The sequence below is a fragment of the Neoarius graeffei genome, chromosome 6, assembly GCF_027579695.1.
Source record: "Neoarius graeffei isolate fNeoGra1 chromosome 6, fNeoGra1.pri, whole genome shotgun sequence".
In the NCBI taxonomy this organism is placed as follows: Eukaryota; Metazoa; Chordata; class Actinopteri; order Siluriformes; family Ariidae; genus Neoarius; species Neoarius graeffei.
Genome location: NC_083574.1, coordinates 44247183 through 44259416, shown reverse-complemented (window position 1 = coordinate 44259416; position 12234 = coordinate 44247183). Strand labels below are relative to the sequence as shown.

Genomic DNA, 12234 nt, shown 5'->3' with positions numbered 1-12234 from the left:
GTAATAAGTGGTAGTAGAGCTGAGACAGCACACACTCCATCACCAGCTCCATTAACAGACTGATAGGGTAATCTAGTCAGCACATAGTGATGTGATTAAACAGATTAGGCCTAAAGTTAATAGTGTACTCCCCCCCATCATTAATTTCCTGTCTGGCTGATGATGCACTGGTCTGAGCCAGCATGCTTTTATGTCGTGTTTACGTTGCTTACGTGCTGACGTCACACTCAGTAAGGATTAAAAAGATTTCCGGTCCTGATTTTACTTACAACTTTTTCTTGTCAACTTTTACAGCCGTGTAGGAAAAGAAAACATTTCCTGCCATGATTGCTGCTAGTTTTAGAGACTGTGCGGTAAGATATTTACTGTTATTTCTGTTACTGATTTGCACCGAAGGAATAATTTCTGTAATTCTGGTGAAGGTGACGGAGCTGTTGAACGCTGCACAGGCTGATTTGTGTACAAAGTTTTGAAATGTTTTTGTTTTGTTAGTTTGTAGATTCACTGTTACTGCTTACTTATTCACTACCACCATAGCTATAAATGCTTCAAAAGAGTTTTATATGCATTATTTACAGTACTGCTTTCGTTTTATCCAGGAGCTTGAAGGACTTTTAACAAACAGCTGGAAATGTGGAAATTGTGCAGCTTTTAAAGATACAGTACTGTGCAAAAACTCTTAGGCACCCTATTTGTTTTTTAGTACAAACTTGTGTGTGTGTATATATATATATATATATATGTGTATATATGTGTGTGTGTGTGTACAGTGGTGCTTGAAAGTTTGTGAACCCTTTAGAATTTTCTATATTTCTGCATAAATATGACCTAAAACATCATCAGATTTTCACACAAGTCCTAAAAGTAGATAAAGAGAACCCAGTTAAACAAATTAGACAAAAATATTATACTTGGTCATTTATTTATTGAGGAAAATGATCCAATATTACATATCTGTGAGTGGCAAAAGTATGTGACCCTTTGCTTTCAGTATCTGGTGTGACCCCCTTGTGCAGCAATAACTGCAACTAAACATTTGCGGTAACTGTTGATCAGTCCTGCACACCGGCTTGGAGGAATTTTAGCCCGTTCCTCCGTACAGAACAGCTTCAACTCTGGGATGTTGGGGGGTTTCCTCACATGAACTGCTCGCTTCAGGTTCTTCCACAACATTTCCATTGGATTAAGGTCAGGACTTTGACTTGGCCATTCCAAAACATTAACTTTATTCTTCTTTAACCATTCTTTGGTAGAACGACTTGTGTGCTTAGGGTCGTTGTCTTGCTGCATGACCCACCTTCTCTTGAGATTCAGCTCATGGATAGATGTCCTGACATTTTCCTTTAGAATTTGCTGGTATAATTCAGAATTCATTGTTCCATCAACGATGGCAAGCCGTCCTGGCCCAGATGCAGCAAAACAGGCCCAAACCATGATTCTACCACCACCATGTTTCACAGATGGGATAAGGTTCTTATGCTGGAATGCAGTGTTTTCCTTTCTCCAAACATAACGCTTCTCATTTAAACCAAAAAGTTCTATTTTGGTTTCATCCGTCCACAAAACATTTTTCCAATAGCCTTCTGGCTTGTCCACGTGATCTTTAGCAAACTGCAGACGAGCAGCAATGTTCTTTTTGGAGAGCAGTGGCTTTCTCCCTGCAACCCTGCCATGCACACCACTGTTGTTCAGGGTTCTCCTGACGGTGGACTCATGAACATTAGCCAATGTGAGAGAGGCCTTCAGTTGCTTAGAAGTTACCCTGGGGTCCTTTGTGACTTCGCCAACTATTACACGCCTTGCTCTTGGAGTGAGCTTTGTTGGTCGACCACTCCTGTGGAGGGTAACAATGGTCTTGAATTTCCTCTTTGTGTACACAATCTGTCTGACTGTGGATTGGTGGAGTCCAAACTCTTTAGAGATGGTTTTGTAACCTTTTCCAGCCTGATGAGCATCAACAACGCTTTTTCTGAGGTCCTCAGAAATCTCCTTTGTTCGTGCCATGATACACTTCCACAAACATGTGTTGTGAAGATCAGACTTTGATAGATCCCTGTTCTTTAAATAAAACAGGGTGCCCACTCACACCTGATTGTCATCCCATTGATTGAAAACACCTGACTCTAATTTCACCTTCAAATTATTTGCTAATCCTCGATGTTCACATACTTTTGCCACTCACAGATTTGTAATATTGGATCATTTTCCTCAATAAATAAATGACCAAGTATAATATTTTTGTCTCATTTGTTTAACTGGGTTCTCTTTATCTACTTTTAGGACTTGTGTGAAAATCTGATGATGTTTTAGGGCATATTTATGCAGAAATATAGAAAATTCTAAAGGGTTCATAAACTTTCAAGCACCACTGTGTGTGTGATTTTATATATATATATATAAGGCAGTGGAGGAGTAGTGCAAAAGTACTAAGGATACATATAAAAGAAATAAACTACAAATTTAGAGAGAAAAAAGTAACAAATTTGCATAAATTAACAGGTTTGCAGATATAGTTAGCATAAGTGTATTACAAAGGTGGTATTGCACGTGTAAGTACTGCACAGGTAGTATTGCACAAGTAAGAAGGTACATTGCACAAGAGCCATTTTAACCATGTGTAGCTAGCAGTTCATTGTAACGTACTGATGCTGATAGTCAGTGAACACAGCATACGTTCAGAGGGGTCTCTATGGATGTAAAAGTGATCTGGACAGTAATGTTCATTATTGTGAGGAGTGTCTAGTGCTGTGCTTGGTTAGATGCTGGTTGTACAGACTCGGAGCAGTAGGGAGGAAGGAGCTGTTGTATCTCTCCTTAACACACCGCAGATGGAGGAGCCGGTCACTGAAGGAGCTGCCCAGTGCTGCTACTGTCTCCTGCAGTGGATGGGAGGTGTTCCATTAAGGATGACAACTTGGCCAACATCCTCCTCTCCCCCACTACGTCCACTGAGTCCAGTGCACAGCCCAGGACAGATCATGCCTTCCTAATCAGCTTAAATTTTTTCCTTTCTGCTGTTATGATACTGCTTCCCCAACAGACAACTCCATAGAATATGGCTGATACCACCACAGAGTCATAAAAAGAGTTCAGAAGTGGACCCTGTACTCCAAAGGCCCTGAGCCTCCTCAGCAGGTGGAGTCTGCTCTGGCCTTTCTTGTCCAGGACGTGTGTGTGAGATCAGTTCCTTGGTTTTACTTGTATTGATCTGGAGGGAGTTCTGTTGGCACCAGTCCACAAAGTTCCTTATCAGTTCTCTGTACTCGCCATCACCTTCTAGGATATAGCCCACAATAGCAGAGTCATCAGAGAACTTCTGTAGATGACAGGTAGTTGTATTGTATCTAAAGTCTGCAGTGTAAAGTGTGAGAACACACACACACACACACACACACACACACACACACACACACACACACACACACACATTTTTTCTTCTACTTTATTGATCCAGTCTGAAAAGCTTTTAGATTTCCAAACATTAGTTTTCTAGCACAAAATGAAATGTTTGCATGCCATTAAAGAAAGCAGCAGATTACATAAGGGAACACTTTTCAAATATAAAACATAATGAATAAGCCTGCTGAGTTTTGCTGCAAATATAAGAAGTAGGTGTGAAACTCGGAGTCTCCAGAGAAACTTGTGTCTGGTTCTGCAAGATGCTCAATAAAACTTACAGCTCTTTTCCTCATAAAACTGCACACATTGTACCTGAGACTCCTATTTTTTTAAAGCAGAGTTGTCACGCAACATATTGACTTTGTTTCATTTATTACTGTTTACAGCTGTTTATAGGGTTTTTAAACAAGAAGAAGAAGCCTTTATTTATCACAAGTACATTCAAGCACAGACTTAAGCATAGTGAAATTCCTCATCTGCATTTAACCCATCGGAAGCAGTGAACACACACATACATACCCAGAGCAGTGGGCAGCTATGCTACAGCACCCGGGGAACAGTTGGGGGTTCGGTCCCTTGCTCAAGGGCACTTCAGCCCAAGGCTGCCCCATGTTAATCTAATCTGCATGTCTTTGGACTGTGGGGAAAACCGGATAAACTGGAGGAAACCCACGCAGACACGGAGAGAACATGCAAACTCCACGCAGAAAGGCCCTCGTTAGCCACTGGGCTTGAACCCAGAACCTTCTTGCTGTGAGGCAACAGTGCTAACCACGCCACCACCATGCTGCCCCTTTTTTATGTAGAAACATTTAATTTTACTTTTTACCATGGTGGTGTCATGGTTAGCACTGTCGCCTCACAGCAAGAAGGTTCTGGGTTCAAGCCCAGTGGCTAACGAGGGCGTTTCTGTGCGGAGTTTGCATGTTCTCCCCGTGTCCGCGTGGGTTTCCTCCGGGTGCTCCGGTTTCCCCCACAGTCCAAAGACATGCAGGTTAGGTTAACTGGTGACTCTAAATTGACCGTAGGTGTGAATGTGAGTGTGAATGGTTGTCTGTGTCTATGTGTCAGCCCTGTGATGACCTGGCGACTTGTCCAGGGTGTACCCCGCCTTTCGCCCGTAGTCAGCTGGGATAGGCTCCAGCTTGCCTGTGACCCTGCACATGATAAACGGTTATGGATAATGGATGGATGGAATTTTTGAAGGCATCTTTGCTCTGCGGCATTTCTTTTTCATGTGCCTAAGACTGTTGCACACTACTGTGTATAAGGTACATAATTGCCCTTAATAGTAAAACCTTTTCACCTTTTCTAGCACACATAATAAATCTGTCCTTTATAGAGGGCATAGTGCATTATTCATTAAACATTACTTCCTATGCAAATGTATGACCAGTAGAAAGCTAGGTAGTAGGTTCTGCTTATTCTTCTCGATGAAGAAAGAAAGGCTGTTGTCGTGTTATGTTGACTGGGTTATGAATGTATCTTGCCTATATTTTATAGACTGGTTTATTTTATTTCTAGGCATGGCGAGCAGAAGGCCTCCCACTGTCCACCAGCAGTAACGAAGCCTGTAAATTATACGACGCCATACTCACACAGGTAGCTCAGATATATCCGAGCAGTAACTGAGTGTACTTCAGTAATAAAAGTGTAATGAAAATGTAACACAATAAACAAAGCTTCCAAGTTGTTTGGAACAAAGCACTTCTTTGATTAGCTGATGACGGACTTTTGTCTTGATTATTCTCTTTCTCTGAAAACTTTGTGTACTGTGCTGCAAATTTTCCAAACTTAGATATAAATGAATGCAAAAGTTTGCATCACTGGTTACCGTGCAGGGAAATTGGAAACTGAGCCTTTTGTTTGCCATTTATCTACAAAAAAAAAAAAAAGACGTTCAAAATGTAAAGCAAAATCATAATTTATGGTACAGAAGTATCTGGAGGAATGCATATGTTATTTGTTACATTAATGGCATTTAGCAGACGCTCTTATCCAGAGCGACATACAACATACCCAGGGCAGCAGTTGGGGGTTAGGTGCCTTGCTGAAGGGCACTTCAGCCATTCCTGCTGGTCCAGTGAATCAAACTGGTGATCTTTTGGTCCCAAAGCTACTTCTCTAACCATTAGGCCAAAGGGAGATACCAACATTTGACCTAATCTACATTATATGACTATTTCTGTTACATGGGATAATGAAGAAGAACAAACAAAATGTCTTGATGCTATAAATCATATTTCTTTATGTTCACTGTTTTAGATCGCTTTGAAAAGGTTTATTTTAGGGCAATGGCTAGTTAACAGGCTGAGAATTTCCTGAGAGAGAAAAAAAAAATCTGGAAGGCAGGAGTACTCGAGGACTTTGTTTAAGAAGCAGTAAATTATACTTGTTCAGATTCCCAAAAGCTATCCAATGTCATTTTCTGTGTTCAGTATGTCACATGGCGTAATGATGAGACCCTTGGAGGAATAGAGGGGTGCATGGCAGCAGTCCAAGCAGCTGACCCGGACTTTGGTATGTGAAATGGAGACTCTAGTACGTGCTGGGAATCAGTGTGCTTATCATATTTACATTTGGCATAAACCTTTATCTGTTGATCAGAGTTGATATATGTGAATATTGTGTTTCTCCTGTTTGCATTGCTATGCTCACACTATTTGTACCTTCACATTCACTAGTTTTACCTCTTTACTGTCACTTTGCTGCAGTGATGGGTCATGTGATCAGCACTGGACTGCAGTTGGTGGGTACCGGCAGTTCAGTGCTGCGGGACCAAAGGCTGGCTGATGCTGTGAGGAAGACAGTGGATCTGGCTCGCTCCCAGGAGCTCACAGCCCGAGAAAAACAGCACGTCAAAGCCATGGAGCTCTTCTCAAAAGGGTGATTATTAAATAATTCAATTTTTATTGCAGAAGCATAATCTCACACTGGAAAATTGTAGAAAAATGTAACCCTTAACTCAAGTGAATTTAAAAAAAAAAATCCCTGACTAAGAAATAATTTTTTTTCATAAAATCACCTTTTCCACAATTATTGGCACCCATAACAATTCCTAGAAAATAAATGTAATTGAAGCATTTGTCATTTATACTGTAGTTTATAAAGTTGATCAGAGTATCTAGGAACCTTTAATTAGTAATTCATCACATCCTGTTTCCCTGGGGTATAAATATGATGTGACACAGAGGCTTATTTCTCTTATCCACTCTTCAACATGGGAAAGACAAGAGAACACACCATTCAAGTAAAGCAGATGTGTGTCGACCTTCATAAGTCAGGCAATGGCTACAAGAAAATAGCCACTCGCCTACACCTGCCCAGATCTACAGTCAGAGGAATCATCAAGAAGTTTAAAACAGCTGGAACAGTGGCATACAAGCCTGGACGAGGATGCAAGTTTATCTTGCCACCACACACAGTGAGGAGGATGGTAAGAGAAGTAAAAAGTTCTCCAAAGCTCACTGTTAGAGAATTGCATAAAAGAGTAGCATCTTGGGGTCACAAAGTCTCCATAACAACCATCAGGCGCTATCTACATGCCAACAAGCTGTTTGGGAGGCATGCACGGAAAAAGCCTTTTCTCACTTACAAGCATAAATGTAAACGTCTGGAGTTCGCTAAGCGGTACTGGGACTTCAACTGGGACCGTGTGCTTTGGTCAGATGAGACCAAGATAGAGCTTTTTGGCAACAAACACTAATACATCACAAAAGATGAGTATGCAGAAAAGCACCTCATGCCCACTGTGAAGTATGGGGGAGGATCGGTGATGCTGTGGGCCTGTTTCTCTTCCAAAGGCCCCAGGAACCTTGTTAGGGTGCATGGCATCATGAACTCTTTGAAATACCAGGACATTTTAAATCAAAATCTGGTGGCCTCTGCCCGAAAGCTGAAGATGGGTCGTCACTGGGTCTTTCAGCAAGATAATGACCCTAAACATGTGGCCAAATCTACATAAAAATGGTTCACCAAACACAAAATCAAGCTCCTCCCATGGCCATCTCAGTCCCCAGACCTCAACCCAATTGAAACCTGTGGGGTGAGCTGAAGAGGAGAGTGCAGGACCCAGGACTCTGGATGATTTGGCAGTAGGAGAGGTATTGCTTATTGCTAGTCTACTGCTCCTTCCCATCTTCTGTCCTCCTGTTACCCCTCCTTCCCCCCAGAGAGGAGTTGTACAGTCTGATGGCATGAGGGACAAAGGAGGGTTTTTTTTTGGCCCTTTTCCACTACCCTTTTTCAGCTCACTTCAGCTCGCTTCAGCTCACTTCAGCCCGACACGGCTCGCGTTTCGACTACCAAAAACCAGCACGACTCAGCTCGTTTCAGCCCTGCTTAGCCCCTAAAACTCGCACCGTTTTGGAGTGGGGCTGAAGCGAGCCAAACCGAGCCGAGTGAGGTTGGGGGCGTGAGCAGACACTCCCCTGTGCACTGATTGGTGAGGAGGCGTGTCCTCACATGCCCACACACGCCCCGCGAGCGCGCTGGGATCTGTAAACACCGCAAACCCGGAAGAAGAATAATTACGAATTACGAGAATTTCTGAAGCCTTATGCGCCTCGCCTCATCTATACGCTCTTGCCAGTATCTGTTGGCGTTGTCGGTGACAACAAGCCACAGCACCAAGACCAGCAACACTAACGACTCCATGTCCTCCATGTTTATTGTTTACTATCCGGGTCGTGAGACTACCGCTTAAAAGATCACTGAATCAGTGACATACAGAGCATCGTGGACGAGTTCGCGGAGCGCAAGGCTCGTCGTATGCCCTTCAAATAATGCGCGCAGTAGGCTATTGATGTTTTATTATGAGCCATGTACAGTATGTCGCCTAATGTTTTTTTGTTTCTGAGTTACATGTTCGTTTGAAGGACTTAATGTACAAAATAACATAGTTGCACCCCGTAGTGTTGAAATTGGTAAACACAGTGCATTCAGTGAGGTTTGCACCGCCCTCCTTTTATTTCTGACTCTTCCTGTCACCGTTGCAACCTCTGAGCGCTCATTCGTATGCCCTTCAAATAATGTGCGCAGTATAGGCTATTGATGTTTTATTATGAGCCATGTACAGTATCCTAATGTTTTTTGTTTCTGAGTTACATGTTCGTTTGAAGGACTTGATGTACTAAATAACATAGTTGCACCCGGTAGTGTTGAAATTGGTAAACACCGCAGTTGCGGACATTTTGTAGCCTAAAATGATGTTATGATAAGCTTTAATAAAGGGCCCGGTCATTTGCCCCGCCCCCGGCCCGGCTCTGACTTGTTCCGCCACTGTCACTGATGTCACTGTTTGCGCTGCTTAACGACATCACCTGACGTCCACCCACTTTCGCTAACTCCACCCAATGTGTCCACCCACTTCCAGCCAGCACGGTTCAGCGCGGTTGTAGTCGAAATGCAACTCCAACAGCCCCGCTCAGCTCGACTCAGCACGGCACGGCTCAGCCGCGTTTGTAGTGGAAAAGCGGACCAGAGAGTCCAGCTTCATGCCGACCACAGAGCCGGCCCACCTGATCAGTTTGTCCAGCCTGGATGTGTCCTTCTTGGATGTGCTGCCCTCCCAGCACACCACGGTGTAAAACAGGACACTGGCGACCACAGGCTGATAGAACATCCACAGGAGTTTCCTGCAGATGTTAAAGGACCGCAGCCTCCTAAGGAAGTATAGCCTGCTCTGTCCCTTCCTGTATAAATGATTTGGTGTTGCAAGTCCAGTCCAGCTTGCTGTCCAGCCACAGCCCAAGGTACTTGTAGGAATCCACGGCCTCCACCTTGACTCCCTCGATCAGAACTGGTCGTGACCTTGGTCTGGACCTCTTGTTGGCAAAAGGGAATTGTACAAAGTATTAACATCAGGGGTGCCAATAATTGTGGCACACATGATTTCATGTAAAAGAATTATTTCTTAATGTGGGATTTTTTTTTCCCCACTGAATAAATGCACTTGAATTAAAGGTTGGATTTTTCTCTTTTTTGCATTGTTGTCCTATATTATTAAAAATAATAATTTATTAGAAGCCTAAGAACATATCTTAACGAGGGGTGCCAATAACTGCGGAGGGCGCTATACAACATTTTGTCTGCAGAAAAGTCGCCCACCTTCCAGGTATTCAGTAATAACTAGGCAGAAGGTTCCCACTTGATTAATCAAAGAAAATGATCTGAGAAAATTTACACAAGTGCCTTAGGCGCCCCTATGTCTTTGGGCTGTCTCTCCTTGGCTGTTTGAAATACCAATATGGTCGAACAAAGTTCACGGCCTCTTTAGAACAAAAGCTATAAAATGCCTACAGGCGCTTCTGTATTAATTCTTTATTAATTACACAATCATTACAAATACATGCTACATCACACGATGAAAACAAAAGTCAGATTCTGATGTACCTTTAAATGCAGCTGTTGTTGAGGTAATACGGTGGTGTAGTGGTTAGCACTGTCTCCTCACAGCAAGAAGGTTTTGGGTTTGAGCCCAGTGGCTGATGAGGGCCTTTCTGTGTGGAGTTTGCATGTTCTCCCCATGTCTGTGTACCCACACAGGTGCTCCGGTTTCCCCCACAGTCCAAAGACATACAGTACAGTTAGGCTAACATGGGGTGGCCTTGGGCTGAAGTGCCCTTGAGCAAGGGCACTTCCCCTAACTGCTCCCTGGGCGCTGTAGTATGGCTGCCCACTGCTCTGGGTATGTGTGTGTGTGTGTGTGTGTGTGTGTGTGTGTGTGTGTGTGTGTGTGTGTGTGTGTGTGTGTGTATTCACTGCTTCAGATGGGTTAAATGCAGAGGATGAATTTCACTGTGCTTGAGTGTGCATGTGACAAATAAAGGCTTCTTCTAAATGCAATAATAATAATAATAATAATAATAATAATAGTCTTGGTGCACATCTGCTGCACTCTTTTTAATTTACGTTCCACTCATTTATATGAAAGCAGTTTAAGCAATACAAAGTTTAAGGCTAAACAATGCAATTGTGTGTGTTTCAGAGCCTTGAAAAAGGCCTGTGATGTGTGGGAGGATATTTTGGTGGAGCACCCCACAGACATGCTAGCTCTGAAGTTTTCCCATGATGGCTTTTTCTATCTGGGTGAGCAGACTCAGATGAGAGACTCTGTGGCTCAGGTTCTGCCGCACTGGAAACCACACATGCCTCTCTACAGGTAGCACACATCCTACATAAACTCCAGATGTTAAATACACTATAATGCTGAAAGTATGTGGACACATAAATCAAGTTTGTTTGTATAGCGCTTTCAACAACCGACATTGTCGCAAAGCAGCTTTACAGAAAGTTAAAGACTTTAAACATGAGCTAATTTTATCTCTGAGTAAGCCTGTGGCGACGGTGGCAAGGAAAAACTCCCTCAGATGACAGGAAGAGAAAGAAAACCTTGAGGAAGAAACCTTGAGAGGAACCAGACTCAAAAGGGAACCCATCCTCATCTGGGTGATAACAGATAACGTGATTATAGGTAACTTGGTTCTATAACTGTGTCCTATATAGTCACAAAGTACAAATGTGTTATCAGGAAATTCATTATAGTTTTAGCATGAAATCTATTTTGTTGAAGTTATCAACTGTTCATTGTTGGAGACTTGAGTGCAAAACAGTTCATGACAACTGCAGTCCTAAAGTTATCATAGCGATTGTAGTCCTCAGCCATCATAGCAAAACTAAGTGTCCAGAGCACCTTCTAAGTGTAACTTCTGACTGTCCATATGAGGCTGTCCTCCACAGGAGCAATGTGATGAGACCAGCCAGATGTAGAGCATCAGGATGGATCAGGCAGGTCCGAGGAGTAGAAGAGGTCAGCATCACTGGTGTCTCAGGATTGACATGTAACTTGACAGAGAGAGACAGACAGAGGGAAGAGACAGACACAGAGAGAGAGAGAGAAACAAACAAACACAGATTGTTAGGTATGCCTAATGTCACCTAATGATTAAGAACAGTATACAATTTGCACTGAGTACAAGCAGGGACTCTGGCAAGACTAACTATGACAGCATAACTAAAAGGGAGAGCCAGAAGGTAACACAAACATGAGGGAGCCCCGGGACATAAAGCAGCCAGCCACTACACCGTCAACAAACTGGAGTGAATGTGTGAGAGTGGGTGGGCAACAGCATCCATACATCCCAGTTTACCAAAACACTCTATGCTTGAAGACTCTCCAGATCTACTCCTTTACCTACAACCCTGATTCCAAAAAAGTTGGGACAAAGTACAAATTGTAAATAAAAACGGAATCCAATGATGTGGAAGTTTCAAAATTCCATATTTTATTCAGAATAGAACATAGATGACATATCAAATGTTTAAACTGAGAAAATGTATCATTTAAAGAGAAAAATTAGGTGATTTTAAATTTCATGACAACAACACATCTCAAAAAAGTTGGGACAAGGCCATGTTTACCACTGTGAGACATCCCCTTTTCTCTTTACAACAGTCTGTAAACGTCTGGGGACTGAGGAGACAAGTTGCTCAAGTTTAGGGATAGGAATGTTAACCCATTCTTGTCTAATGTAGGATTCCATTTGCTCAACTGTCTTGGGTCTTTTTTGTCGTATCTTCTGTTTTATGATGCGCCAAATGTTTTCTATGGGTGAAAGATCTGGACTGCAGGCTGGCCAGTTCAGTACCCGGACCCTTCTTCTACGCAGCCATGATGCTGTAATTGATGCAGTATGTGGTTTGGCATTGTCATGTTGGAAAATGCAAGGTCTTCCCTGAAAGATACGCCATCTGCATGGGAGCATATGTTGCTCTAGAACCTGGATATACCTTTCAGCATTGATAGTGTCTTTCCAGATGTGTAAGCTGCCCATG

General features: G+C 42.8%; 1 protein-coding gene across 2 annotated transcripts in view; it reads left to right on the top strand.

Annotated features, from left to right (window-relative positions):
- The first annotated feature begins 223 nt into the window (after positions 1-223).
- ttc38 (tetratricopeptide repeat domain 38) overlaps positions 224-12234 on the top strand; it is a 35920-nt gene continuing 23909 nt past the window's right edge. The window contains exons 1-5 of one of the 2 annotated variants that reach the window (XM_060923695.1): positions 224-353; positions 4924-5001; positions 5838-5919; positions 6114-6285; positions 10388-10561. In XM_060923695.1, coding sequence (XP_060779678.1) covers positions 324-353; positions 4924-5001; positions 5838-5919; positions 6114-6285; positions 10388-10561 — 536 coding nt within the window. In that variant the 5' untranslated portion in view covers positions 224-323. The remainder of the gene's footprint in view (positions 354-4923; positions 5002-5837; positions 5920-6113; positions 6286-10387; positions 10562-12234) is intronic. The other variant, XM_060923696.1, reaches the window with a different exon arrangement.